Source organism: Mirounga leonina, unplaced genomic scaffold (genome assembly GCF_011800145.1).
Source record: "Mirounga leonina isolate KUSES-001 unplaced genomic scaffold, KU_Mleo_1.0 Mir_53, whole genome shotgun sequence".
NCBI classification, from domain to species: domain Eukaryota; kingdom Metazoa; phylum Chordata; class Mammalia; order Carnivora; family Phocidae; genus Mirounga; species Mirounga leonina.
In genome coordinates, this window is record NW_023270807.1 from 18,851,681 (window position 1) to 18,878,141 (window position 26,461).

Consider the following 26,461-nt stretch of genomic DNA (forward strand, 5'->3'; position numbering starts at 1 on the left):
AAACCACTGAAATCACCCAGAGCCAGGAGCCTTCTCCTCCCCTCCTAGGACAATACTCCACTCTTGAGGGAAGGATTCTGGTTAGAAGCCGGACAATTATTCTATTTTGAATGTCAGAATGAAAGTTTGGGCATTGGTTCTGCTTTTAAAATGCATCCCATCCTGGGCGCCTGGGTGGCTCAGTTGGTTACGTGACTGCCTTCGGCTCAGGTCATGATCCTGGAGTCCCGGGATCGAGTCCCACATCGGGCTCCCTGCTCAGCAGGGAGTCTGCTTCTCCTTCTGACCCTTCCCCCTCTCATGCTCTCTCTCTATCTCATTCTCTCTCTCAAATAAATAAATAAAATCTTTAAAAAAAATGCATTCCATCCTTTTTTCCCCAATCACCGTTATTATCTTCCATCTCCCCCAACTTTCCCCTCACCCCACTTTTGAATGGTCTTCCTCTTGCACTCATCCCATGAGCTTAGAAGGACCCAGTTGGCCACCAAGTCTTGTGGCCAAGTATTGTCTTACTGATAGGGGCTGGTTGACAAAAAAAAAGCAATGGCTGTTAAGGTACCATTTGAAGTCAAAGCCACATACCAGGCTGGCAACACCCAAACTGACTGCCCTCACTCCCATTCACTCACTCACCTGGCCAGGGATATTGCCTCACCTGCGTCTCTGAGCTCACGCCTCTCCAGGTACCCAGTTCCTGATTACATCTTATCTATGAATGAACAGGAAAGCACTCCCCAAATGGAGGGCCACTTCGTACCTTCAGAACCAGCTAACAGATCAGCAGTAGGCAGGCACAGAGGAGAAGCACAGCTGTTAGCACTCATGTCATAAACACGAAGATTACTCATCTTATGATGAACAACAGAAGCCAATCAAAAGCACTTGTGATGAACTTCTATTAAGTTCGTGTAGTACTTCTTGTTTTTTTAAAGATTTTATTTATTTATTTGGGTGAGAGGGAGAAGCAGACTCCCCACTGAGCAGACAGTTCAATCCCAGCACCCTGAGATCATGACCCTCAACCAACTGAGTCACCCTGGCGACACTCATGTAGTGATTTTTGATTTGTTATTCTTCATTTTTCAATCAAGATGACATTTGTACATGGAAAATACATATATATTAAACATAACATATATATTATATACATATTATATATTACATATATATTATATACATATATATACACATACACATATATATGTATGTATATAATAGTACAAGCAAAGAATTTATAAGAAAATTCCTGCCCCTCCTCCAAGTTTCCCTAAGAGGCAACTACTTTAAATCACGTTTCGGTTTTTCTAAGGTCACCCTCAGAATTCTAAAACCTATTTTTATCCAGTCTGGCGATCTATGGATTCCCCAGAATGACTTTAGCTCAGGGGCATGGCCACCCCTCTCCCTTCCTCTTCATGATCTTTCTGTCATATGTTGTTGTAGGATTATTCTTCAATGCTTCTAGGAAATATCTTGGAAGCTTGAAATAACATGTTAAACCACCATGTATTTATTACTGCATCAATGTTAGTTAGCATCTGGTGACTCCCTTCCACACAAGGATATAAGGGACCCTACCCAAATTCTCTACTTTTTCCCCCTTCACCATCTGTCCACTACACCTTTACCTTTGCAAAAGTTATGTCCTGTGCTGTAACTTTTATGAGGCCTTCCGTATTTTGTCTGTCATTAATTTTAAAAGCTGGAACTCAAGGACTACTACTTACGGTACTGGGTCTATGTAAAGAGCTCATTGCAGGATCACTCAGCAGGTAGGGTTATCTTTCCTTATCTGTGCAAAGCTTTCCTTATCCTTAAGTTACTAGCATCAAGATCAAATAATGCCAGTTTTTACTTTAGATGTTGGCCCCCCCAAAAGGCAAGCATGAGAGGGGTTTTTTTCTGGGGAACAAGGACCCTAGTAAAAGCCTTAGTACTTCCTAGAACACTTAATTGAATTTCTTTTGAGACAAGTCTTAATTTAATGCTTATTTTTACTTTTTATTCCCTAGGATACATGTTTGGATGAAAGCCTGCTGGGAGAGGGCCTGACTGGTAGCAGCTGATCTGTAGAAAGACCTTCAAGTGTTGGCCCTGTTTTCGGAGCCACCGCCCTTCCCATTCCTACTCTTCGGCTTGGTGACAACAAACAAGCCCACAGCCTTTCCGGAGCCCCACCTCTATGCCACCAACACACCTCCTCACTACAGGTCTATATACCCTCCATCTACTTCCCACCTCTCAGAAATGTGTTGACCTTTCTTATGGACTTACGATCTCCCTTAAATTCTCTTGGCTTAGGAGTTCATTCTTTTTGTGCACTTCATTATTGACATTGAGGAAGATCTCAAGAAGAGGTGGCAAAGGCATAAATTTGGTCTGCCACCCTGAACTAGATGATAAATGAGTTTGTCTTTATACAAAACAAAGGCAGGAGAACTAGTTCCTACTCTGGACACTTTGTTCTTATATGTTTATCCAAGTCAGCATAATAGTCTTGATCGCTGATTTTGATTAGCCTTTGACATTTCTTTACATTTGAGCCATTCTAAATCATTTCCAGGAGCTTGGCATTAAGCCAGGTGATAGGAGGTTTACTGATTACATATATGAAGCATGACAATATTAAAAGTAAAATTTGTGGGGCGCCTGGGTGGCTCAGTTGGTTAAGCGACTGCCTTCAGCTCAGGTCATGATCCCAGGGTCCTGGGATCGAGTCCCGCATCGGGCTCCCTGCTCTGCAGGGAGCCTGCTTCTCCCTCTCCCACTCCCCCTGCTTGTGTTCCCTCTCTCGCTGTGTCTCTGTCAAATAAATAAATAAAATCTTCGGAAAAAAAAAAAAAGTAAAATTTGTGCTATAGTAACCGTTAATATCTATGTTTCCACTTTACTTGCCTTTTATATTTTTCTATTTGTATTTTCTCTTGACCTTGATAGTTTTGGATTCCTTTGATCAAGTATTACGTCTTGTAACTTTCTCTAGGTCTAAGTATGGTTCTTGTAATCAGTCAATGCTCAGTAAACATAGTTGATGCAATTTTGCCTAGCACCACAACCAGGGCAAATACACTAGTAGGTGCTCATTGAGAAACTCTTGAACACAACACCCAACTAAAAGAAGTTTTCAAAAAGAGAATGAGAAAAAGAAAATTATTATTCTTTTTTTTTTTTTTTAAACTAGGCTCCATGCCCAATGTGGGGCTTAAATTTACAACCTAAGATCAGGAGTCACATGCTCTATGGACTAAGCCAGCAGGTGGTCCCCGAATTATTATCTTTTTAAATACAAGAAAATGCCCCAGAATAGAACTCAATAAGTGCCTGCTACAACAAATAAAAAATAAAAAGATGCACATCAAAGTTCATTATCATGAAATCTCAGATAATCAGAAAAAACAAAAAATATCTTAAAAATTTCTAAAAAGAAAAAGTAGGCCTCATTCAAAGGGCCAGAAATCAAAACATCCCACTGTTCTCAATAGCAACATTGAAAGCTAGAAGACGGTGGAGGAGTAACTTCAAATTTCTGAGTGAAAATCACTTCCAACCTAGACTTCTACTCTCAGATAAAGCCTCAGTCAAATATGCAAATAGAATTAAGACATTTTCAAGTGTACAAGAGTTCAAAAGTTATCTCCAATCTGTCTTTTCATAGGAAACTAGTGGAGTGTGTGCTCCACCAAATGAGGAACTATACTAAGAATGAGAAAGATGTGGAATCCCACAGAAAGGAGAAGAAAGAGGGTCCAAAGATGATGGCGAAGAGAAACAATATGACAGCAGAGCACCAGGATTACTGTGCAATCTGTCCACAGCTGAGGAGAGATGGCAGGTTCTAGGAGGATTGTCTTTAAGAAAACTATGAGTTACGGGGCCCCTGGGTGGCTCAGTCGGTTAAGCGTCTGCCTTCGGCTCAAGTCATGATCCCAGGGTCCTGGGCTCGAGCCCCACATTGGGCTCCCTGCTCAGGGGGGAGTCTGCTTCTCTCTCCCCCTCTGCCTGCCACTCCCCCTGCTTGTGCTCTCTCTCTCTCAAATAAATAAAAACTTAAAAAAAAAAAAAAGGAAAAGAAAACTGTGAGTTACTATAAAGGACTTGTGTAGCTTGGACAGCGGTTAAGGATAAACTATCGTTAGTAATATAGCAAACTAAGTGATGTGATGAGACAATTATTAACTCCAGAATAAACAATCTGTTGTCTAAAAAGGGTAATGTAAGTATAGTACACCAAATGGTCTACCTGTAACATAGTCATAAAAGCAGAAATTCTGGATATTCATTTAACCAAAGATCATAATTACATTTGATTCAACAAATGGTGCTGGAACAACTTCATATCCATGTGTGAAAGAAAATGAAGCTCAACGCTTACCTCATGCCATATAACTAGAAACAGAACACTGACCTAAATGTAAGAGTTGAAAAATAAAATTTCTAGAAAACACAGGAGAAAATTTTTGTGATCTCGGATCAGAAAAGACACATTAGCTGGGAAAAAAATGCATAAAATGTATATCCGATTATAGACTTTTATCCAAAAGATTTAAGAAAAAATCTGTAGAACATATATCTGGTAAGAGACTTATAACCAGAATATATAATTCTTACAACGTTTTTTTTGGGAAATCAACCACATAAAAAGCGGACAAAAGTTTCGAATAGGGGCGTCTGGGTGGCTCAATCCGTCAAACATCTTCCTTAGGCTCAAGTCATGATCCCAGAGTCCTGGGATCAAGCCCTGCATCAGGACCCAGCAGGGCCTGATTCTCCCTCTCCTGCTCCCCCTGCTTATGTGTGTGTGCTCTCTCTTTATCAAATAAATAAATAAAATCTTAAAAATAAAAAGTTTTGAATAGACACTTCACCAAAAATACACAAATGGCAAATAAGCACACAAAAAGAAGTTCAACATCATTAGTCATTAGGGGAAATGCAAATTAAGACCACACGGAGGGGCGCCTGGGTGGCGCAGTCAGTTAAGTGGCCAACGCTTGGTTATGCTTGGTTTTGGCTGGGGTCCTGGTCTCTGGGTCATGAGTCGAGACCCGGAGCCCTGTGTCAGGCTCCACATTCAGCACAGTCTGCTTAGAGTTTCTCCCTCATTCTCCCTCTACCCCACCTCCCTCTCTCTAAAATAAATAAATTGGGGCGCCTGGGTGGCTCAGTGGGTTAAGCAACTGCCTTCGGCTCAGGTCATGATCCCCGGGTCCTGGGATCAAGCCCCGCATCAGGCTCCCTGCTCAGGGGGGATCCTGTTTCTCCCTCTCCCTCTGCCTGCCGCTCCCCCTGCTCCCCTGCACGCGCTTTCTCTCGCTCTGTCATATAGATAAATAAAATCTTTGAAAAAATCAATAAATCTTTTTTTTCTTAAGACCACACTGAAATAGCACTACATACCTACTAGAAAGGCTAAAATTTAAAAGATTGGGTCAAAAAGCAACTGGAACTCTTGTACATTACTGGTAAGAATACAAAATAGGGCGCCTGGGTGGCTCGGTCATTAAGCATCTGCCTTCAGCTCAGGTCGTGATCCCGGGGTCCTGGGATAGAGCCCCACATTGGGGTCCCTTATCTGCGGGGAGCCTGCTTCTCCCTCTCCTCCCCACTTGTGCTCTTTCACTATCTCTGTCTCTCTCTCTAATAAATAAATAAAATCTAAAAAGAAAATTTTAAAAAAGCAACAACAAAAAAACCAAAATAATATAGCCATTTTGTAAAACCAGTTTGGCAGTTTCAGCTAAAGTTAAACGTGCACACAAGACAAAACAATACCATATATATTTGCAAGGTACCGAGAGAAGAGATCTTAATCCTTCTCATCACAAGAAAAAATGCTTGTAATTATGTGCGGTGATGGGTGTTGACTAACCTTATTGTGGTGATCATTTCACAATATACACAAATATCAAATCATTATGTTGGATGGATAGCTAAAGCTAATACAATGTTATAGGGCAATTTTATCTCAAAAAGAAGTTGAACACACACACACTAATCTACCCCATCCCTGCTCTCAGAGGTGGAACAGGAAGAATGATAAGAATTATCCCTTTGAAAAACAAGGAAAAAATCACAATATTCAAATTAACGTGCATTTTAAGTCTACTGTATAGTTTTTATTTGGTGATTATGCGCTGAAGAAAAGAATTTCTCTTCTCTGCAAAGCAATAAAAACATGCTGGATAAACTTTTATTTGGGAAACAGTAAGAGATATTCATGTCTGTTCAGATATTTGCACAAGTGACCTTTAAACTTAGTTCAAACTCTCAGATCAGTGGTTGTATAGACACAAGGACCACGCAGATGAGGGGATGCAAAATCCTGGAAATCTCACAGTAGAGCTGAATTTCATGACACACTACTTTCCAGAATTTTGAGCCAAAATTTTTAGCCAACAGAGACTGCTTGTTTTAGAGCATGGGAAAAGGCATTTTGGGTGAAAAAAAATTTAGGGGCACGTGGCTGGCTCAGTTGGTAGAGCATACAGCTCTTGATCTCAGGGTTGTGAGTTTGAGCCCCACGTTGGATGTAGAGATTACTTAAATAAATAAACTTGAAAAAATAATTTAATGCAACAGGGAAAATAACAAAATACAACTACACACAACAATCTGATCGATTCTTATGGACACAGAGTTGAGCAGACTATATGATGCTAGGTGATGGCTAGATTGATGTGTGCTTGTGACAATTTATGGAGCTGTAGACTACGATTTGTGCCTTCTTCTGTATGTAAATTATATTTTAATACTTTTTTACAGTATCCTATATGATTCTATTTGTTAAGTTTCCCCCAAAACGCAAAACCAAACTATTGCTTAGTAGTACATGCAAAGGTAGTAAAAATATAAAAAGCCAGTCAATTACCTTCGAATGCAGGAAAGGGTTTAAGATCAGGAGTGGGTGAGATTAGGGGCTCCTATCAGGGGACCTTGATTTACTGAACTGCCAGGAAGTTCTATTTCTTGGCCTGAAAGGTGCTTGCATAAGCCTTTGCTTTAGAACTCTGCCAAACTGAACATTTAAGTTCTATGCACTTAGAAAAAAAATTAAGTAGATTCAACCCAATCTAAAAGTCTATCAATAGGGACTATTTAAATTAATTATAATACAGTCATGGAATGTATTCTGTACCATCAAAAATGAGGCAACTAGGGGTGCCTGGGTGGCTCAGTTGGTTAAGCATCTGCCTTTGGCTCAAGTCACCATCTCCAGATCCTGGGATTGAGCCCTTCGTTGGGCTCCCTACTCAGCAGGGAGTCTGCTTCTGCTTCTCCCTCTGCTCACCCCCCCGCTTGTGCTCTTTCTCTCGAATAAATAAAATCTGTAAAACAAAAATGAGGCAACTATATGCTTATAAGATCCTATATGCTTAAAAGGACCTGATGCCCAGATTGCGTCCTAAAATGACAAAAGCCATGCTATAAATGAATCTGGTATGATTACACACACACACACACACAGAGAATACCTCTACCTCTAGAAGAATAGACAAGAAATGAGTCAATATTGCCTTGAGGAGACCGGGAACCAAATTTTGTATTATGTGCATTTGTTATCCTTCAAATAGAAAGGAAAATAATTAATTTTGGAAAATTAATTTGTTTATTGCACAGTTCTTTCCAGATTTTATGTCTAGGCTCACTTTTTATTGTCAAGTACTTTAGCAAAGAACTGGCATTCAAATATGGCTGGCCAGTTACGGCCACGTTAATTACACAAGGACTTTTCTGAGCTAATTTTTCTCAAGCACCTATTAGGAACTTGCACTGAGTTAGGCACTATAAAAACAAAGGTAAATGGGACAAAATCTAAACCTTCGTGGAAGGGGAAGGCAGTGAGGAAAAGGAAGAGTGAGAAGGAAGAAGAGCAGGACGCCATTTGGCACCATGGGGATTTTTCTTCCTGCAGCCATTTAGTCTTGGTCTTTGTCTTAGACGGAATCAGGTCATAGTCCTCGTCTTGACAAGTCTTAGAAATCAACCAGAAAACACATAGTGCACGAACGAATCCCACAGGCTTAATACTAGGCAACGCATTAAATACCTCAGTGGTAGAATCTTCATCTTTCTACACCTCTGAAGCTCTTTTACCCATTATCCCTGTTGCTTCAGCTTCAGCTTCCCAGAAGGCAGAGGTGAGATCCTAGGTAGGTGGGCTTTTCACATCTCTGCTGTTTGATAGGATTCAAGGACAATGTAACAGACACTGCAGCGGAGGCGCTGAGAGCCCCAAGTAATGTGGGGGGAGAAAAAGCAGAGGACATTCCCTGCCACAGACCAGACAAGTTTCCATTCCTCACTAGGGATGGGAGGACTGGAATGGAGGAGGACCCAAATTACTTGTGTGAGGAAGTCTTGCCTTTTGCTTGTCGCCATGGTTCTGATTTACCCGTGGTTATGTTTTGAAAACTCTTTCCCAAAGAAATTCTTTCAGTCATTTCCTAAAGACAGTTTTTTTTTTTTGAATGGTTGTAAAAAATCTGGGTCATCTTTTTTTTTCTTCCAGTTTTATTGATATAATTAACATATAACATTGTATAAGTTTAAGATGTACAACGTAATGACCCGATATATGTATATACTGCCAAATTTTTACCACAATAAGCTAATGTCCATTGTTTCACATAGTTACAAACTTTTTCCCTTGTCCTAAGAACATTTAAGATCTACTCTCTCAGCAACTTTCAAATATATAACACAATATTGTTAACCAGAGTCATCATGTTGTACATTACATCTCCAGAACTTAATTTATCTTAAAACTGGAAGTTTGTATCTTTTGACTGCCTTCACCAAATTCCCCCCCACCCCTCCCCACCTCCCACCTCTGGCAACCCCAATCTGATCTGTTTCTATGAGTTTGGGTTTTTTTAGATTCCACATGTGAGATCACATGGTATTTGTCTTTTTCTGTCTGACTTATTTCACTTAGTATAATGCCCTCAAGGTGCAGCCATGTTGTAGCAAAGGTTAAGATATCCTCGCTTTGTGAGGCTGAGTGATAGTCCATTGTCTATGTGTGTGTGTGTATATATATGTGTGTGTGTGTGTGTAAGGAAGTACACACACACACACATCATATTTTCTTTATCCATTCCTCTGTTGATGGACACTTAGGTAGTTTCCATTCTTTGGCTATTGTGAAAGCTGCTGCAGTTCCAATTTTCTAAGGAACCTCCATACTATTTTCCAGAGTGTCTGCACTAAATTCCATCTCTGTTAATAGTGTACAAGGTTTTAGATTTGGATCATCTTAAAGGACAGAGGTTTAGAAGCATTTCATTGTTGTAGTGATCCAAACCCACGCCCCTCATTTCTTCATCAAAATCCCACTTGCGGCTCTTGCCTGCCAATGAGTATTGATGGTGGGGATGGGAGGTGTAGGTAAGGAGAAAGGGGTCTTCCTGAGGTGAGTGGCATGTGGTAGAAGGGTAGCAGCTGTTAAAATCCACATGCATCTTCTCTTCATAAAGATCACCCCCTGGGTTTGGCCATAAGGGGCGACAGCTACTTTCGGCCGCAGGTGGCTCCACTGGAATCTGCTGGGGAAAGGGTTCTGCAGAGTTCTGGGAAGGGGAGAAGTCGTAAGGCCAGCTGGTCAGAGGGAAAGGATAACTGGGACAACAGTTGTCATTAAGAGAATGTCTCCCCAAAGCAGTGTTTTTATTCCATGTTTGCTGATCATCGTAGTCAGAGAAGACTCCAGAAACAGGATGAAGCAGGTCCCCACTATTATAGATCCAACTACTGGACAGTTTGCATTTCTCATAGAGCTTAGTGGGGCCCAAGGTGGAAGTGGGGTCTGCCAGACCAGTGGTTCCCCCCAAGCAATAGCTCTTGGAGAAGAACAAGCAATCATTCAGTGACTTCTGCTGGGGAGTGTTAGCTATTAAACGTCCACTGTAACTACCGGGCAATTGAACGCCTTCCTGGAAAGACCAAGTTAAAGGTAAACTTCCCCAACTTTGGGTTTCACCTGGAAGAGACTAGAAAGGAAAGCGAAAAGCTCACATTAATAAGTTAAGCAAAGTGACACCAACTACCACAGGCACCCAGAGTTACTCTGTACAAATAAGCGCTCTGATTTCCCTCATTCCTTACATACTTGAAACACAAATGCACAGCACGGTTTCACCACAAGCACTCAAAGCCTGAACGAATCAAAGGTTGAGTCCATTGCCACTGTAAAGCCTACTAACCAGTAAGAGCTGAGTTACTCTTACTCCTTTGACTCTGAGCAGAGTGCGTGTGTTTAAAAGGTTTCATCTTCAAACACAAATCTGATATGGTAACTGCCTTTGTAAGAGACTATTTAAGAAAAATCAAACTACAGCTTCAAAGATTTCTATTATACTCAGTATAACTCTCAGTGGATCTCTGTCTTGCTCGCTCACTCAGCCTCTCATACACACACACACACACACACGCATGCACAAACACACACACACACGCATGCACAAACACACACACACACACGCATGCACAAACACACACACATCATTTTCTTTCTTGACTTTTCTATTTTTTAGCATTGTTTTCAGTCTGAGAGAACTAGGGTTGTTGTTGTTTTTCTCCGAGCTCATGGGGATTTTGTTGAATCATAAATAGGACCTCTAGGATATGAAGTAGTAAATTTATTTCTATAAATAAAGGAAGCGTATTACTTTCCAGTTATTCACAGGGAAAGAAGCTGGTTGAGAATTAAGTGATCTGCTTGTTTATGTAACGAGGGTGGGGGTAGAGAGACTATGACCAGGTAGAGTGAGTGGGAGGAAATGCCCTTCAATTTGTCCCAGGGCTGTGAGAAGGGATGAGGAACCAGCCATTTGGTTTCAGGGGCTCACATGTCCCTATTAACAGACCCAAATGACATTTTTTTTTCTACGTAAGACACATTTAGAACCTCTAGGGATGAAAACTGGCTCCATCTCTGTCCTCATGAAATGCGGAGCACTGAGCAGTAGTAAAATACAGGAATTAGCATTACTATTAAGCAGACAAACCCACAAACCTATGGTTTGATGCCCATAAAGCCATAAATTTCACATCACAGTTTGGCCTCTCCAACCCCCAACACTGCAGGTGTCCAATGTTTTCAGAAACTTCCTGGTTATTTCATCTTGGTAGAGTGTGCTTTATCTATTTAGGGGAAGAATGGAAATTTTGGAAAAAACATTTTAAAACACAAGGCTAATATTCTGCGGAGACCATTTTAGGTTCATTTCTGAACCAAAATATAAAGTGCCAAATAGAGGTTAAGTACTAATCCAAGTCTCTCCTTGTAATTGTAGTAGGGAAGATGTTTCTAAAATTATATGGAGTTTAAGAGCATTTGAGAGCATGCTACAATGATGGTAGAAATTAAGAGGAAAACACCAGATTCCATTTATTTTCTCTGGGGGATGCTGCCTTGTAGACGAGCCAGATGGGATGATTTTGACCTCCTTTGTTGGTGGGGAAGGGACCAGGGACGTTTATTGCCCCCACCACAGGGGTGGTGAGTCGCCATATGTTTTGAACACACAGGACGACAGGTTACCTTTGTCTCTGGGCTCTCCTTCAGCTTTAAGGGGACAGAGGCAGATGCTGTGTGTACTTTCTTCATTGTTCTTCTTGCCTCGGCTTCCAGTTTGGTTTCTGGTTTTGGATGATCGTGCTCTCCCTTTGACTTACAGGAGACAAGGAGGTAAAATAAATAGCAAGATTGTACCTCACAGTGTGCTAAGTTTTACCCTGTGCCCTGCCCTGGGTGTTGCTATTGATGACTGGCACAAGACTGCATAAACCTCTTCAGCCCGTCATGTGCTTTCCTGCCTGTCTTTGTCCATGGTGCCCCTCGCCCACTCGGCGAAGTCATACTCACAACCATAAGAAGTGACACGAGGTGCTTCCTACGGTATGTGGAGGAGGCTGCAACGAACACATGACCTCACTGACTCTTCGGTAACGCCATCAGTCATGCCACCATTATTACTGCTCCAGCTTCCAGAGTAGGAAAACGAAGCATGGGGAGACTCCACCAGCCAGGCAACCTCCTCCCCCTGCCCCCCTTGAGTGAGTGGGGAGCCAGGATTCAAAGGATGCTGGAGCTAGCTGGCCAAGCTGAGAGCCAACTATAGGACATTTGGGGATTCTGGGAGCTGGCTGGTAGCTGGAGGGGAGCCATGGCGGGAACTGTTGTTATCACAGATGCTGGCCCACCCTAGCAATCGGGACATTTTCTTTTTGGAGGGCTGGTTGACCAGCACGCCACGGATCCAGACCCAGGCAGTCTGCCATCAGAGGCCACGCTTTATCCCGTTTATACCACCGCCCCCTCAAGTACTTCTTCATATCCACGTCTCATGTAAAACTGGGGCTCAGGGGAGTCCAGTCACGTGCTGAGGTTTACAGAACTGGTGAGAGGTCAGAGCTGGTATTCAGCCTCGGGTCTGCCGAAGCCAACCACATGCTGCAGCACTGCGCTAGCCTGAGTGTGATCAGATTCCTGACAGCTGCCTCCCCCAGGGAGCCCGTCCCCTCCTGGGGCTCCAGTGCTTGGCGCCTCCGCGGAGGCGCGGGTGCAGACATTTGCTTGCCCAGAGCGCGGCTCAGGGTTGGTACATTCCCCTGCCCATCTCCTGTACGAAACGTCCCCCTGTGCCCTGTACACACTTCCTGAATTAAAGAGAAGTGGCATCTCAGAACTCTAACCAAATCCAACCTGGAAGAATATGAAGCGTCCGTCATGCCTCCAGAAGTTGGTGACCGGGAAGCCCCCATGGCCTCGGCAAGGAATTAGCTTCAGAGGCCCGTCACAGTTGGGACAGCGTTTCCCTGTAAGAGAGCACAGGCAGGTGACCATGCCAACTGAGTCCTGGCAGTTTGCACCTGACTCCAGGATGGCAGAGAATGGACCTGGGCACAGTGCTATGGGCTCCCTTCCACTAGGCATTGCCTTTGACCCGAGGAGGCCTGGCCATCAACGCGTCCCAGACCAGTCTCACACAGGGGTGACAGGGGTAGATGAAGTGGTCTCCTACAGAGTGGGCGATTTCACAGGTCAAGGGAGAGCTCTCCTGAGCAGAAAATCCCTCCCTCCGTATTAGTTACTGAGACTTGAAATTCTTTGTAGAGAAGAGGACAGAATTCTTTCACTTCACAATTAGAATTAAGGGTCAAGGAGCCAAGTCACAGGAGAGAAAGCGCACAGCCCCTAAATTCTCATTAAGTTGTAAATGACCGAGATCAGAGCCTCTCCTGAGAGCAAGTTTTCAAGACGGCTTACAAGGAAAGAACATGAAGTAACTTGAGGTCTGAAGTGAGCAAGGCATGGGGAATGCTGGATGTAGCTGTTTCACAATGCGATGAACGTGATAAAGAGAAACAAAATGAACATGATTATGGTATGGACCTAAATGGCACGGAATGGAGTCTAATCTCAAACTTCGTCCCAATGCTCCCACTCCAGACCAAAGCATTCACTGAGCTCCTGGGGGGTGGGGGGGCGTTCCCCAAGATGTCAAGTGGCAAGTGTGATCAACAACGTTCTCCTCCTAGGGGCACCTGGGTGGCTCAGTCGGTTAAGCGTCTGCCTTCGGCTCAGGTCATGATCTCAGGGTCCTGGGATCGAGCCTCCCCGCTCGGCGGAGAGCCTGCTTCTCCCTCTCCCTCTGCCCGTGGCTCTGCCTACTTATGCTCTCTGTCAAATAAATAAATAAAATCTTTATAAAAAACCCAACGTTCTCCTAGACCTTATGTGGGTGCACTGAGGACCTAATGTGAGTCCCCTAAGTGACGCATCTGCTTTTGAACAGAGGCCTTGAGTCAGGTGCCTTAACCCAAGGGAGCAGCTTGGTTGGCGGGTGCCCTGGGCACGGAGGAACCACAGGGCAGATACTGGGGGGTGAGGAGGCTGACCCTACTCACTCTGCTGCTTCTGCCGGGCTTTGTCACAGATGGCAGGTCGCAGGTAGATCTTCCGCCCCTCCTCGGCGGAGCAGTCTCGGCTGCACACCACCACGCCCAGACAGGACTTCTTGAGGATGCGGGAGTTGTGGTTGTTGGTGTTGCGCATGGCCCAGCTGCTCAGGTGTCGCTGCGCATTCCTGTCCTCTGAGCTGTAGATGTGCTTCTCATAGGAATCTGGCCATTCCTGGAACCAGTCGGTCTTTTTCACATTCTGATAGAAACACAAAGAATATCGCTATAATTTAAGCGAGAAAACACAACTGTGGGGCGCCTGGGCGGCTCAGTGGGTTAAGCATCTGCCTTCAGCCCTTCGGCTCAGGTCACGATCGCAGGGTCCTGGGCTTGAGCCCCGCATTGGGCTCCCTGTTCAGTGGGGAGCCTGCTCCTCCCTCTCCCTCTCCCCCCTCTCACGCTCTCTCGCTCTCTCTCTCTCTCAAATAAATAAATACTATCTTAAAAAATAAAAACAACACAACTGTTCACAGATGTGAAGCTTGCTTTGGCACCCAAGAGCTGTAGAGACCTTTGGCAAAGACCAACCAGGGTTTCATTCCAGCAGCGGGATCTGAGCGCTAAGCAAGAAGACTGCTGAGTCTGTGGGACATTTGCTCCCCGGACCAAGCTGAGTTGTCATTCAGTGCCCCCCTTCCCCTGAGTTCTACCCCACTGATGTTTCTCTAGCCCTTGGTGAGAAGACTTACTGACCATTTCTCACAAGGAATTTTTGAGGGTGAAGTAATATGATTACTTACACAATCACAGTGGAAAACACTGTGGCAGGGTAGTGAGATAATGTCTCATACCACACTGTAGTTACCCTATTGGGAAGGCGAAGGGTTTATGCAGTCACCAGAGCTGAGCAGTGGGAAAACTGGAGAGCCCAGGTTTGGGAGGGTTCTGACAGCCACTTTCTCCCCTGGGGAGATCTTCTTCCTTTTTCTCTACTTCTAGATCCACGGGCCTCCAATAAGGCAGGGGGAAGAGTTTACTTTGGCTGGAAAGTTCTATGTTCTTGCCTAGCACTGGCACTCTTCCCTGTGCGTGAACATCTAAGCTCTCCTTAAAAAGATCACCAGTACAATCAATCCTTTGTTGTTGGGCTTTCTGTGCTTCTGTTTCTTCATCTGTAGAATAGGGATAATCAGAACCAAGTGTGGTTCTGAGAATATGATAATATATAAAAAATACTTAGCACAGCACCTAGCATGGAATAAACTCTCAATAAATGTTAGTCATTGATGTTGAGGCTCATGTTCCTTAGGCCCTTTGGTGTATAGATCCTGCATTTGACAGTTCCTGCTTCATTCTCAAGAACGACAATCATTAAGCAGTCTCCATACTCAAACTTAGGTTGTGTCCATCCCCATAGCCTCTAGAGACCAGGCATCATAAAAGAACATTTTTCATCAAGAAGATTCTAGAAGGTCGGAGAGAAGATTCTAGAAGGTCCAGAAGGAGAGATCAGGGTGCCTTCCTTTTGATTCCCCAACAAGAAAGCCAGGCATAGAATATTGGGGGAGGGAGACAATTTAGAAGGAAAAGAGAAAACATCAATATGAGGATGGAAGGGCAGCACGGGGAAGTTGGTGTTTATTGAGTTAGATTTCAAGTTTAAAACGTGCCAAAGAACTTTGTAACATGAGACTCTGGGCAAGTGAGAGAAGCCTCATTTCTATCTCTGAATAGAGAGGCTCTGAAGCCTCAGCCTATCTCTGAAGCCTCATTTTGCTCTTCTCCAAAACGGACATAGTGATAAAATATTCTTCAAAAAAGTACCATGAAGAGCAGATGTGTTGTAAATTCTAAGTCTGATACAATGATAGTTGCCATTTGAATGGCATGTCATGGGAACTGAGGTGGATCTGAGGAACCATAAGTGAGGTAGAGGAGTGCTAGTTAACAGTTAAGAGCTGGGGTCTGCAACGTAGGGCCCATGGGTCAAATCCAGCCCACTGCCTTTTTTTTTTTTTTTTTGGTAAGTAAAGTTTTATTAGAACACAGCCATGCTCATTCAGAGCAGAGCCGAGTCATTGTAGCAGAGACTGGATGGCCCAAAACACTGAAAATATTGACTATCTGGTAAGATTCATCTCAGGCAGCCCCCTTCCTGCTCCCCCCCCCCCCCCCCGCCTTCTCTTCTCTTCTTTTCCTTCTGAACTAAGGCTCTAAACAATGCCCTCTTGTTTTCTGTGGTCACAGAAAGGCCATGGGAAGCATGATATTTTATCTTCTGAAAAAAGAAAAATGCAGGTTAAAACGCTAAAACGTGGACCTTTAACAATTTGGATTGTAAAAACCGCCTGGTGCATTTCAAGAACTCAAACACAAAGCACAGCTGCCAGGGTAGCAGAGACAAGGGCAACAGACTCGAAGAAAAGCGGAGGCTTTCGTTTTCAAGGTGAGGGGGCCCTGCAGGCTGGTCAGTGCCATTAATCCCACGAACCAGGAGGAGGGGAAGGTGTATGTGAGTGTCTCAGATGTTCAGAGGAAGAAATGATCTCCACCGTCTTTTTTCCCCCCAGGTTTCTCTCAGTTTCATGTATTATTTTGATCTCCCTTTGAAGCTTCCTCTTTGACTTATGAATTATAGTTCCCATGTATTTGCAGATTTTCCTATTGCCTTTCACCATTAATTTCTAGTTTGGTTCCACTATAGTTGGAGAACACTGTATTTTCAATTATTTTAACATTGTTGAGGTTTGTTTTAGGGCTTACAGTATTTTCTTTTCTATTAAGAAATATTTTATTTATTTATTTTTTAAGTAGGTGCCACACTCAATGTGGGGCTTGAACTCATGCCCCTGAGATTAAGAGTCACATTCTCAATCTACTAAACCAGCCAGGTGCCCCAGGGCTTATAATATTTTCTACATTTGACTGTCTTTTTTTTCTTCTTTAAGTTTGTTTGTTTTGTTTTGTTTTGTTTTGTTTTGTTTTAGTAGCCTCTATACCGGTGTGGGGCTTGAACCCGAGATCCCCAGATCGAGAGTTGCATGCTCTTCTGACTGAGCCAGACAGGTGTCCCTACGTTTGACCATCTTTTAAGCTTTTTTTTTTCTCCCCCAGCAGCCTCTTCACTGGCAGGCTACATTTCCAGTCCCATCAGTAATAATTTTGACAAAGTATTAACTTGAGAAAATTCCTAGGCATAAATGTGTTCTTATCAAGCTCTTCTCTATGCCCAATCTTTTTTTTTTTTTAATTAATTTATTTATTTGAGAGAGAGAGTGAGAGACAGAGAGCATGAGAGGGGGGAGGGTCAGAGGGAGAAGCAGACTCCCCGCCAAGCAGGGAGCCCGATGTGGGACTCGATCCCGGGACTCCAGGATCATGACCTGAGCCGAAGGCAGTCGCTTAACCAACTGAGCCACCCAGGCGCCCACTATGCCCAATCTTTTGAGATTTGGATGCTTAGTGGACTCTTCGACAACGTTTGACATTGAAAGTAAGACAAAACCCAGATTCCCATAATGCAAAGGAACCCAGGTGTCAAATGAATGATAGTGATTTCTGAAAGCCTTGTAAATTCAAGGCACCAGAGAGGTAACATTTAAAAAGGAAGAATAATCATTTCTTAATCTTGTTTAGCAGATCTCCATAAAATATTTTCTTCTTTTCTGGTCTTGTGTTTATTTTAATTTCTAACTTTTCATGAGTAACTTTGTTTTTCCTCTCAGTTAAGAAGTTTATAATTTAAAGGGAATATTCTTCAGGTTTCCAACAGGTAAATCTAACGAATTTATATTTTATAATCTCATGGGTAACATCACTGGGGTTTTAATTAACATTTCTATGATTTCTGTAATTTTTTTACTAAGAGACTTAATCCTCTAACTCACTCAAAATCTTTACAACTCCATGGAATCCCAGAGCACCCAACCTTCCTTATTCTGCTTTACTTAACTACTTAAAGTTCTAATAGGGTCCCTTAAAAATTAAATATATATTATTACATAAAACTAATAAAATGAAAAATTTAAAATAAGGTATCAAAAACACCTACATTACCATGTTATTATATTAAAATTGATTTCATGTAGAATACAATCCACTCTCATATAAAGCAATTATCTGCAGGTTTTCTTTAATGCTAGGAATAGCTTAATTCTTTATAAATAAATGTTTCCAAACAAAACAGGGAGAGCAAACAGATACACCTTTAAGCAAATCAGATAGAGGGAGAAAATGAGATGTTACTTATGGAACACAGAAAAAACAATTCAACCAGCATTTTGGTATCTATACACATTTTCAGGAACTTATCTCTTCTGGGCCAACTAGAAACAAACTCCAAGTGTTATCAAAGGAAGAAATTCAACTCAACAAAATGCTTTTGAGTTAACTCAAGAGTGACTCCTTAGGCTAATACTGGAATTTCGTACCTTTGTTAAAGCGTCAAAATTCAAAACAAAAATGTCCTTATTTGCTCAGACAACACTAAGGTGGGCCGGGGTACTCCAGTTTTCCAAACTCTCCATCGCTTGCCTCTCTCTACTCTTCTTCCTTCCCTTTTCCACTCTACCCAGCTAAGCAAGGGACCTTCCGGCAGGCACCCAGAAGAGAGTTTCTCCTACCACAGATGCAGTAATGTCCCCACCCCATCACACCAGGAGCTCGGGGTGGCAGAATAAATCTGGCTCCAGTAGTGGGGATTCAATGACCAAGGGAGCCCAATATAGGTGGAGCTGTCCCAGGAAGTTCAAATGACCTTGAGATCAAGGGGAACACCGCCAAGGAGGACAAAATCATAGATGTACCTGTCAGATCAACAACAATGTGACCTGATCATGCAGGCAGATAATAATTGCAAGAAATCCAGAATCTGGTTTACCTCTTAGCTCTTTAGCACCAAGACACATCTACTTACTCCTTCTGGCTCATTGTGATTTACATTTACCCACATGAACTCACTGAAAGAGCTCAAAGATTCACCTTCACTTATAACTTTGAGGCCAAGTCAACCTTGCTGGCTAAAATCATGGTCCAGGAATTAACTAATTGGAGACATGGCTTCTTTGTGGTTGACTCAGCAGGTTTTAGGTTGACCTGCATTTATGTTTAGCCTGTGTATTTTTTTTTTTAATCTTTTCTCTATAAAAGAATGTACTTAAACCTTGGAATTTTGGGAGTTAATATCTTGGTGTGGCTTTGGCCATGGATTTTTTTTTTTTTTTTTAAGTAAGCTCTATGCCCAACATGGGGCTTGAATTTATAAACCTGAGATCAAGAGTTGCATGTTCTACTGACTGAGCCAGCCAGGCACCCCTGGCCACAGGTTTAATCTGAAAACTACTCATGCTTAGGAACAAAATGATTCAGGGTTTGTCTGCTGTGGTGCTTTTGGAACACTCTGTACTTGTACTCAGAGAAACTGGCTGGTGTTAGGAACAGAGCAGGTGCTCTTTGTGCCCTGCTGAAGTGGGTACTACTTAGGAAGGAAAAGGAGTGATTCTCTCCCCAATTTTCCAACAAGAAAAAGAAAAAAAGCACTTTCTTAGGTATTCAAGGCTGTCAAGAGTTACAGTATTAATGAAGATTGTGACCCTTTCCAGGAACTTGTAATAAACATTTTTAATGTAGGGAAGACTAAACCAACACCAGACATTTGCTGCTTGGGCCAAGCAAACCCTAAAGCAATTATATTTGCATCTTTAAGATGAAAATGTAATTTAAGGGGAATAAAAAGGGAAAGCAAACTGGTGTACGTTGGCCTGGAATAGAGATTTTTATCAGTGGTTGTTTTGAGTAAGTTGAGTGCCTGTGGATCAGGGCTGGCTCCCTGGGGGCTGGATTACGGGGAAAGGGTGTCAAAATAACCACACGTTAGAGGAGGGACCAGAAACAAGTGAAAGGAAGATTTATAGAGATATAACATGCAGCTGAAAGGAGGAGGAAGCCCACATGAAACAAATAGAGGGGAGGGATGGCTTAGTCAGGGCAAGTGGACTCTGAGCCCCAGATCCAATGATGACGCTGTCCCGCCCCAAAAGCCTAATGGCTGCCAGCTTCCTAGAAAATAAATCCTCTTGGGATACGCCGCTTCCAAAGCACCTTTCCAGCCAGTTGCCTCTCCCATCTCCCTGCTGTCCCTGCTGAATGCCTGTGCCCAAGCTCCGTCAAACGTAGAGGCTGAATAGCCTTTGGACTCTGGTGCCCTGCTCTGCTTTGATGGTCTTGTTTGCTCCCTTTCCCTGCCCTAATCCTTTTACATTTTACAAGGCCCTGCTCCGAGAAAGCCCTTTGCCAGAAGCTCTGCCTTGCTTCCCATGTCCAAGGCATGCTGAATTACATACTTCCTCTTGCAAGGACCTCCAGCATTTTTCTGCATGACACAGGTTCTCCATGCAGGCATGGACCTTGCTCCATTTGCCCAGAAGATCATGAGCCCTTCCACTGAAGTCATCATAGCTTAATGGTCCCTGTATCCCCAGAGCTTGCTGTCGTGTCTGGCACATTCTAGTCACTCGGAAATGTTTGGTGTCCTTTTTTTTTTTTTTTTAAATTTAATTTATTTATTTGAGAGAAAGAGAGCACACAAGCAGGGGAGGGGCAGAGGGAGAGGGAGAGGGAGAGAGAGAATCCCAAGCATGTTCTGTGCTCAGCGCGGGACTCGACCTCCCAACCCTGAGGTCATGACCTGGGCTGAAATCAAGAGTCGGACGCTTAACCGACTGAGCCGCCCAGGCGCCCCATGAAATGCTTGATGTCTTAATGAGGATCTCAGCATTCACTGTTGCCAAAAATTAGCCCATAAATCGTGACATGTCTGAGATGTATAAGGGGCTATGGAATTTTAGGGAATGGGACATGCAATCAGCATTCAGGGGCCCATCTTGAAACTTGAAGCATGTGAGTGGATTAGCAGGAAAGAAATGGGTCTACAAGTTGCCAGAATTTGCCTACACATTGCGGAAGTAGTCATCCTGGCAAGAACACAGAATTATGAAAAACAAACTCTAAATTCCTTGTGTGACATTTACAACAATAACAAGCAATTGCATTTGATCCTTCAAACCACATTTTTTCTGGCGCCCAAGCAGGTAGTCTGAGGAACATTAATCGCCTGAGGGCCTCCAAAGAGAGAGCTCCAGGGTCAAAAACAAGTCAGAGCCGCAGTGCCTGACAAGCCTCCTCTTGGGAGCACGGCCAACAAACACACGGATGGAAGTGTCCAAGGCTGCAGCGGAGAACTCTGTTTAACTTTGTTGAACCTAGTGTTTCTGTTTTTCTTTCTCTACGGTACCGACAAAAAGACCACGTCCCTTGTACTCTGCAGAACATACTTTGGGAAACACTGTTCTAAGCAGCTTGCGTAAGGAATCACTATTTTCCTTTTACCGAGGAGGTAACGGAGACTTAAAATCCTTTTGGGGGCGCCTGGGTGGCTCAGTCGGTTAAGCGACTGCCTTCGGCTCAGGTCATGATCCTGGAGTCCCTGGATCGAGTCCCGCATCGGGCTCCCTGCTCGGCAGGGAGTCTGCTTCTCCCTCTGACCCTCCTCCCTCTCATGCTCTCTGTCTCTCATTCTCTCTCTCAAATAAATAAATAAATTCAAAAAAAAAAAAAAATCCTTTTGTTTAGAGCCAAACAGATTCTAAGCAGTGGAGCCACCGGCTAATGAATTCCACATTGATCCACTGCTGTTAATATATGCCAGGTATTGTGTTAGCACGGGGCGGACAGTTCCAGAAGGCAGGCTGCCTTCCTAATCTCAGGTCACAGAACCCTAGGCCGGTGAGGGCAACCACCTCATCTCCAGAAGAGGAAAGGGAGTCTCAGTAAAGGTAAACAACTCCCTAAGGCTTTACAGTTTAAAAAGAGGCAGAACTGGAATTCCAAGCCAGGCTTTTGTCCCCATACAGTGCAACGTCTCGGCCTCGTAATACTCATAACCAGATATACTCCCAAAATACACAACCTAATTAGCTTGGAAATCTTTTCAAGACCCTTTTATTTTTCACCTCAACTGGTTCTTGATACGATTCCAGAGCCAGCATAAACCCAGATCAGGATGGTGATGTCTCTGCTTAGAAAATATTAAAGGGATACGGCACCTTTTTTTCTTGAGAGGCAGTGAGAGAAGAGTACACATGAGCGGGGGCAGGGAGGGAGGGCGCAGACGGAGAATCTTAAGCAGGCTCCACACCCAGTGCAGTCTGACGCAGGGCTCGACGTGGGGCTCGATCTCACAACTCTGAGATCATGACCCCAGCCAAAACCAAGAATCAGAGGCCTAAATGACTGAGACACCCAGGTGCCCCAAGGGACACTGCACTTCTAATCATTTCCCTGGGCTATTTACAAGGGCACCTGAGTTATTTCCATGAGCAATTAAACTTTTTGATTAACTATAAATGATACATTTTCAAAATTGCATTGTGTATTTTTGTTGTAAATTTCTGAATTTAATGTCTTGGGTAGCTGTGAATGCTTTTGTTTTTGGAAATTCATGTTGGAAAATGAACTTTTATGAGCCCTGAGTTTTCCTCCAGAGAAGTGGTGCTTCCTTTCTTTTGTCTACAGATCTGATGAATGATATGGATCCTCTGTCCCGGAAAAAAAATGCATGTTAGTACACGGTGTTACCCACCATTTCAGAAGGTTCTCAAACTCCATTAAAACCCCTGCTCTAGGATGCGAAACTGCGAATGTTCCTTGTACTTGTTTATTTCTACTCTTGATGTTTAGGTTATCCAGCAGCTACTTGTGAGCTACAATCATGAAATTAGGAATAGGCAGCAATATAGGCCCCTGAGCCAGGTATAACTAAAATGTACCTTAAAGTTTCCCCTAAAACAGCTACAACAATCATAAACCAATTAACAGCAACCATAAAGGGGCACCTGGGTGGCTCAGGTCATGATCCCGGGGATCCAGGGATAGAGCCCTGCATGGGTCTCCCTGCTCAGCAGGGAGCCTGTTTCTCCCTCTCCCTCTGCCCCTCCCTACTGCTCATGCTCTCTCTTTCTCTCAAATGAATAAAATCTAAAAAAAAAAAAAAAAGCAACTATAAGGACAAATCCCTACAATAGATATTTATATGATTCAGCTCTGGTTTATTTAACCACCTTCACTGAGTGGAAAGCAGGGTATGCTTTGTGTCTTCCAGCTCTTCCAAGATCTACTGAGAGGTAACGTAGGCAGGAATTTAAGAGAAACAAAAGAAAATCTTCGGGATGCCTGGGTGGCTCAGTCGTTAAGCGTCTGCCTTCGGCTCAGGTCGCAATCCCAGGGTCCTGGGATTGAGCCCCAAGTCCGGTTCCCTGCTCCACAGGGAGCCTGCTTCTTCCTCTCCCTTTGCCTCTCCCCCTGCTTGTGCTCTTTCTCGCTATCTCTGTCACTATCTGTCTCTATCAAATAAATAAAATCTTTGAAAAAAAAAGAAAGAAAATCTTCACTAGAGTGCAATTTGGAATGATCTGGAAGTCTTCATTAGAATGAAATCTGGAGTGGTTATAAATCAAGACTGTGGAAATCTCATTTCTTCTGCCCTGCCTTGGAAAATCCAAATTTCTTGTTCCCCAGAATCAGGCCGACTAGCTTGACCTTTTCATTACACAGTACTGGTGATCTCCAGTCAGCCTTCCCAACACCCTTTCCAACAACTTCCAAAGAAAACATATCCTTTGAATGCCAAAAAGGGAGCCAGGGGAGGTCAGTTTTAAACAACTACTATTTCCACCAAATTAAGAGTTAAAAAGTCAAATGCCAAAAAAGAAGGTAAAGAAAATATGAAATGCATTACTTATAAAAGTTCTAGAAGAGCTGCTCTATCCCATAAGAGCACTATCATTTGCACATTCCAGTTACAGATTTAATTTAAAACCATTATTATATTGGGGCACCTGGGTGGCTCAGTTGTTTAAGCGACTGCCTTTGGCTCAGGTCATGCATGATCCTGGAGTCCCAGGATCGAGTCCTGCATCGGGCTCCCTGCTTCTCCCTCTGACTTGCCCCCACCATGCTCTCTCTCTCTCATTCTCTCTCTCTCAGATAAATAAATAAAATCTTCAAAAAATAAAAATAAAAAAATAAAACCATTACTATATAGCAAATAAGACTGTATGGGAATTTGTGCACTGTGCAGAGTCAATCTATTGGCAAATACCTTATCATGGACTTTATTCTACCGGCTAGCTAGGGTGGGTACAACAGAAGCCAAGTCAAATTTTGAAAGAGAAGGGAAGTAGCATTTCCTTTGTTTCAGTCTGTAACTGTTGTGGGGCGGAGGGTGTGGTGTCTGATAGGTAAAAACCCGCTGGAATTCTAGGTCATGGCATCTCCTCTTAAAATTCCTCAGTTGGGGGCGCCTGGGTGGCTCACTTGGTTAAAAACGACTGCCTTCGGCTCAGGTCATGATCCTGGAGTCCCGGGATCGAGTCTCGCATTGGGCTCCCTGCTCGGCAGGGGGTCTGCTTCTCCCTCTGACCCTCTTCCCTCTTGTGCTCTCTGTCTCTCTCTCGCAAATAAATAAATAAAATCTTTAAAAAAAAAAAAAAATTCCTCAGTTGGATGCCCAGCTGAAGCTCTGCAGGAGAGGAATTTACCCAGCTTGGACCTTCACCAATTTCCTTCCAGATTTTAGCAAGTTAAGGCTTCACAGTCAAATGCTGAAGGCAGATTCTTATGTAAGTGCATACCTGAGGCAGTTTCATATCATTAATATCCCAGCTTAACATCTCCTTGTCCTCAGAATCAAAGTCTTCAGGCTCCATGACAGTCAGGTCACCCATAGGTTTCTGCCTGTCCAATGTCCTGCAGAAGTGGTGGAGAATTTTCCTTTCAAAGGCGTTTCCTACCGTTGGATCAATCCACTCTTGACTCAAGCAGCTTAGACCTGGAGACTGTTTTCTGACACTAAAAAATAAGTGATAGTAATACTGACAGTTAAAGAGATAAAAATCAGTACTTGCCTGCCAGAAAAACCTGTTTCATTGACATTTTTGCAAGCACCAACAGACAAAATAAAAACACAAGGTATAAGTCATTAGTGATCTCGTGGCAATAAAGCTTGACCACGGGGAATCAGAAGCTCCATGATCCTTGGGTTGGGGCTGCCTTTCTCCCTTCTAGGCCCAGGCTGGGAAAGCCGGAGTAGGGACCATGGTCCCCTGCAGCCAATGGCTAGAACATTGTCCTCCATATACCTTGGGGCAAGAGGGAGAGCTAGCTTGGAGTTGTTTGCATGGATATACCTTTGTACATTAGCTAATATGTGGTTCAAGTTACAAGTGGGAAACATCACAACCAAATGTATCTACAAGTATTTTTTAAATCTAAATTGCCACAGACATTAATTTGTATCTCCTCAATAAATCCAGTGTGTACTCTGTATCTTCAAATATTATCAATGGATAGCCTCAAATCAGATTCCCTCTAAAACCTTGGCATTATTGACATTATGGACGTGGTAATTTTTTGCCATGGGAGGTTATCTTGTGCACTGTAGAACGGTTAGCAGCATCTTTGGTCCCTGACCATTAAGTGTCAGTAGCAAAGCATCCTTTTGTTGTGAGAACCAAAAATGTCTCCAGACATGGCCAAATGTCCCCTGGCGGGGGCAAAACTCCTTAAGAACTACTACTTTAAAATAGTACTTCTTCAAGGCAGAGGATCATAGGGGAAGAGGGGAAAAAATGAAACAAGACGAAACCAGAGAGGGAGACAAACCATAAGAGACTCTCAATGTCAGGAAACAAACTGAGGGTTGCTGGAGGGGAGGGGGTGGGGGGATGGGGTGGCTGGGTGATAGACATTGGGGAGGGTATGTGCTAGGGTGAGCGCTGTGAATTGTGTAAGACTGATGAATCACAGACCTGTACTCATGAAACAAATAATACATTATATGTTAATAATAAAATAAAATAATATAAAATAAAAAGAATGTTATAAAATAAAAAAATAAAACAAAAATAGTGTTTCTTGACTTTAACTCAACGCACCCTTCAAGGCTTTCTAATAGAAATCTCCCTCTTCCCTGCCCCCTGCCCCCCAATGAAGATTCTTCTATCTCACTTTACTTTGATTAGATTGTATTATGTAAATGATAGAGATTCAAAAATGTTTGTACAGACTGCATTTCTTCCCCCATGAGAAATACCACTCTGGTTTCTAATCATAATTGGTTAAAGGAGATTTACCCAAAAAAAGAAAAGGAAGGGAAAAAGAAAAAGAAAGAAAGGAAGGAAGGAAGGAAGGAAGAAAAAGAGAGGAAGGAAGGAAATGTTCTACTCTGAGGAAAAAAACTAATCATTTTGCAGATGAAATGTGCTTATTAGTAGAACACAAAGTGACACATGTTTACATGTGTGACATCTCCATTTGCTGGTGGTTCTTGTAAAAACAAGGGATATACTGATGTTACATAAAACAACTTAATAGTAAACTTGAACTATGAGTTTAATAGTCTCCAGCTGAGGAAGTGCCATGGGCCCCATTCCTTAGTTATTTGACTTCATATGAACCCTAATACTTGTCAGTCTCTGAGATCTGAGGGCAAGTATAT

General features: G+C 43.1%; 1 protein-coding gene across 1 annotated transcript; it reads right to left on the bottom strand.

Annotated features, from left to right (window-relative positions):
- Positions 1–9,254: 9,254 nt before the first annotated feature.
- GCM1 (glial cells missing transcription factor 1) lies at positions 9,255–24,671 on the bottom strand. Its single transcript, XM_034990633.1, has 5 exons — positions 24,597–24,671; positions 13,915–14,167; positions 12,710–12,822; positions 11,546–11,674; positions 9,255–9,992 (listed from the first exon to the last, which is right to left on the bottom strand). The coding sequence occupies exons 1-5, from the start codon at positions 24,669–24,671 to the stop codon at positions 9,255–9,257; spliced, it is 1,308 nt and encodes a 435-aa protein (XP_034846524.1).
- Between the last annotated feature and the right edge of the window lie 1,790 nt (positions 24,672–26,461).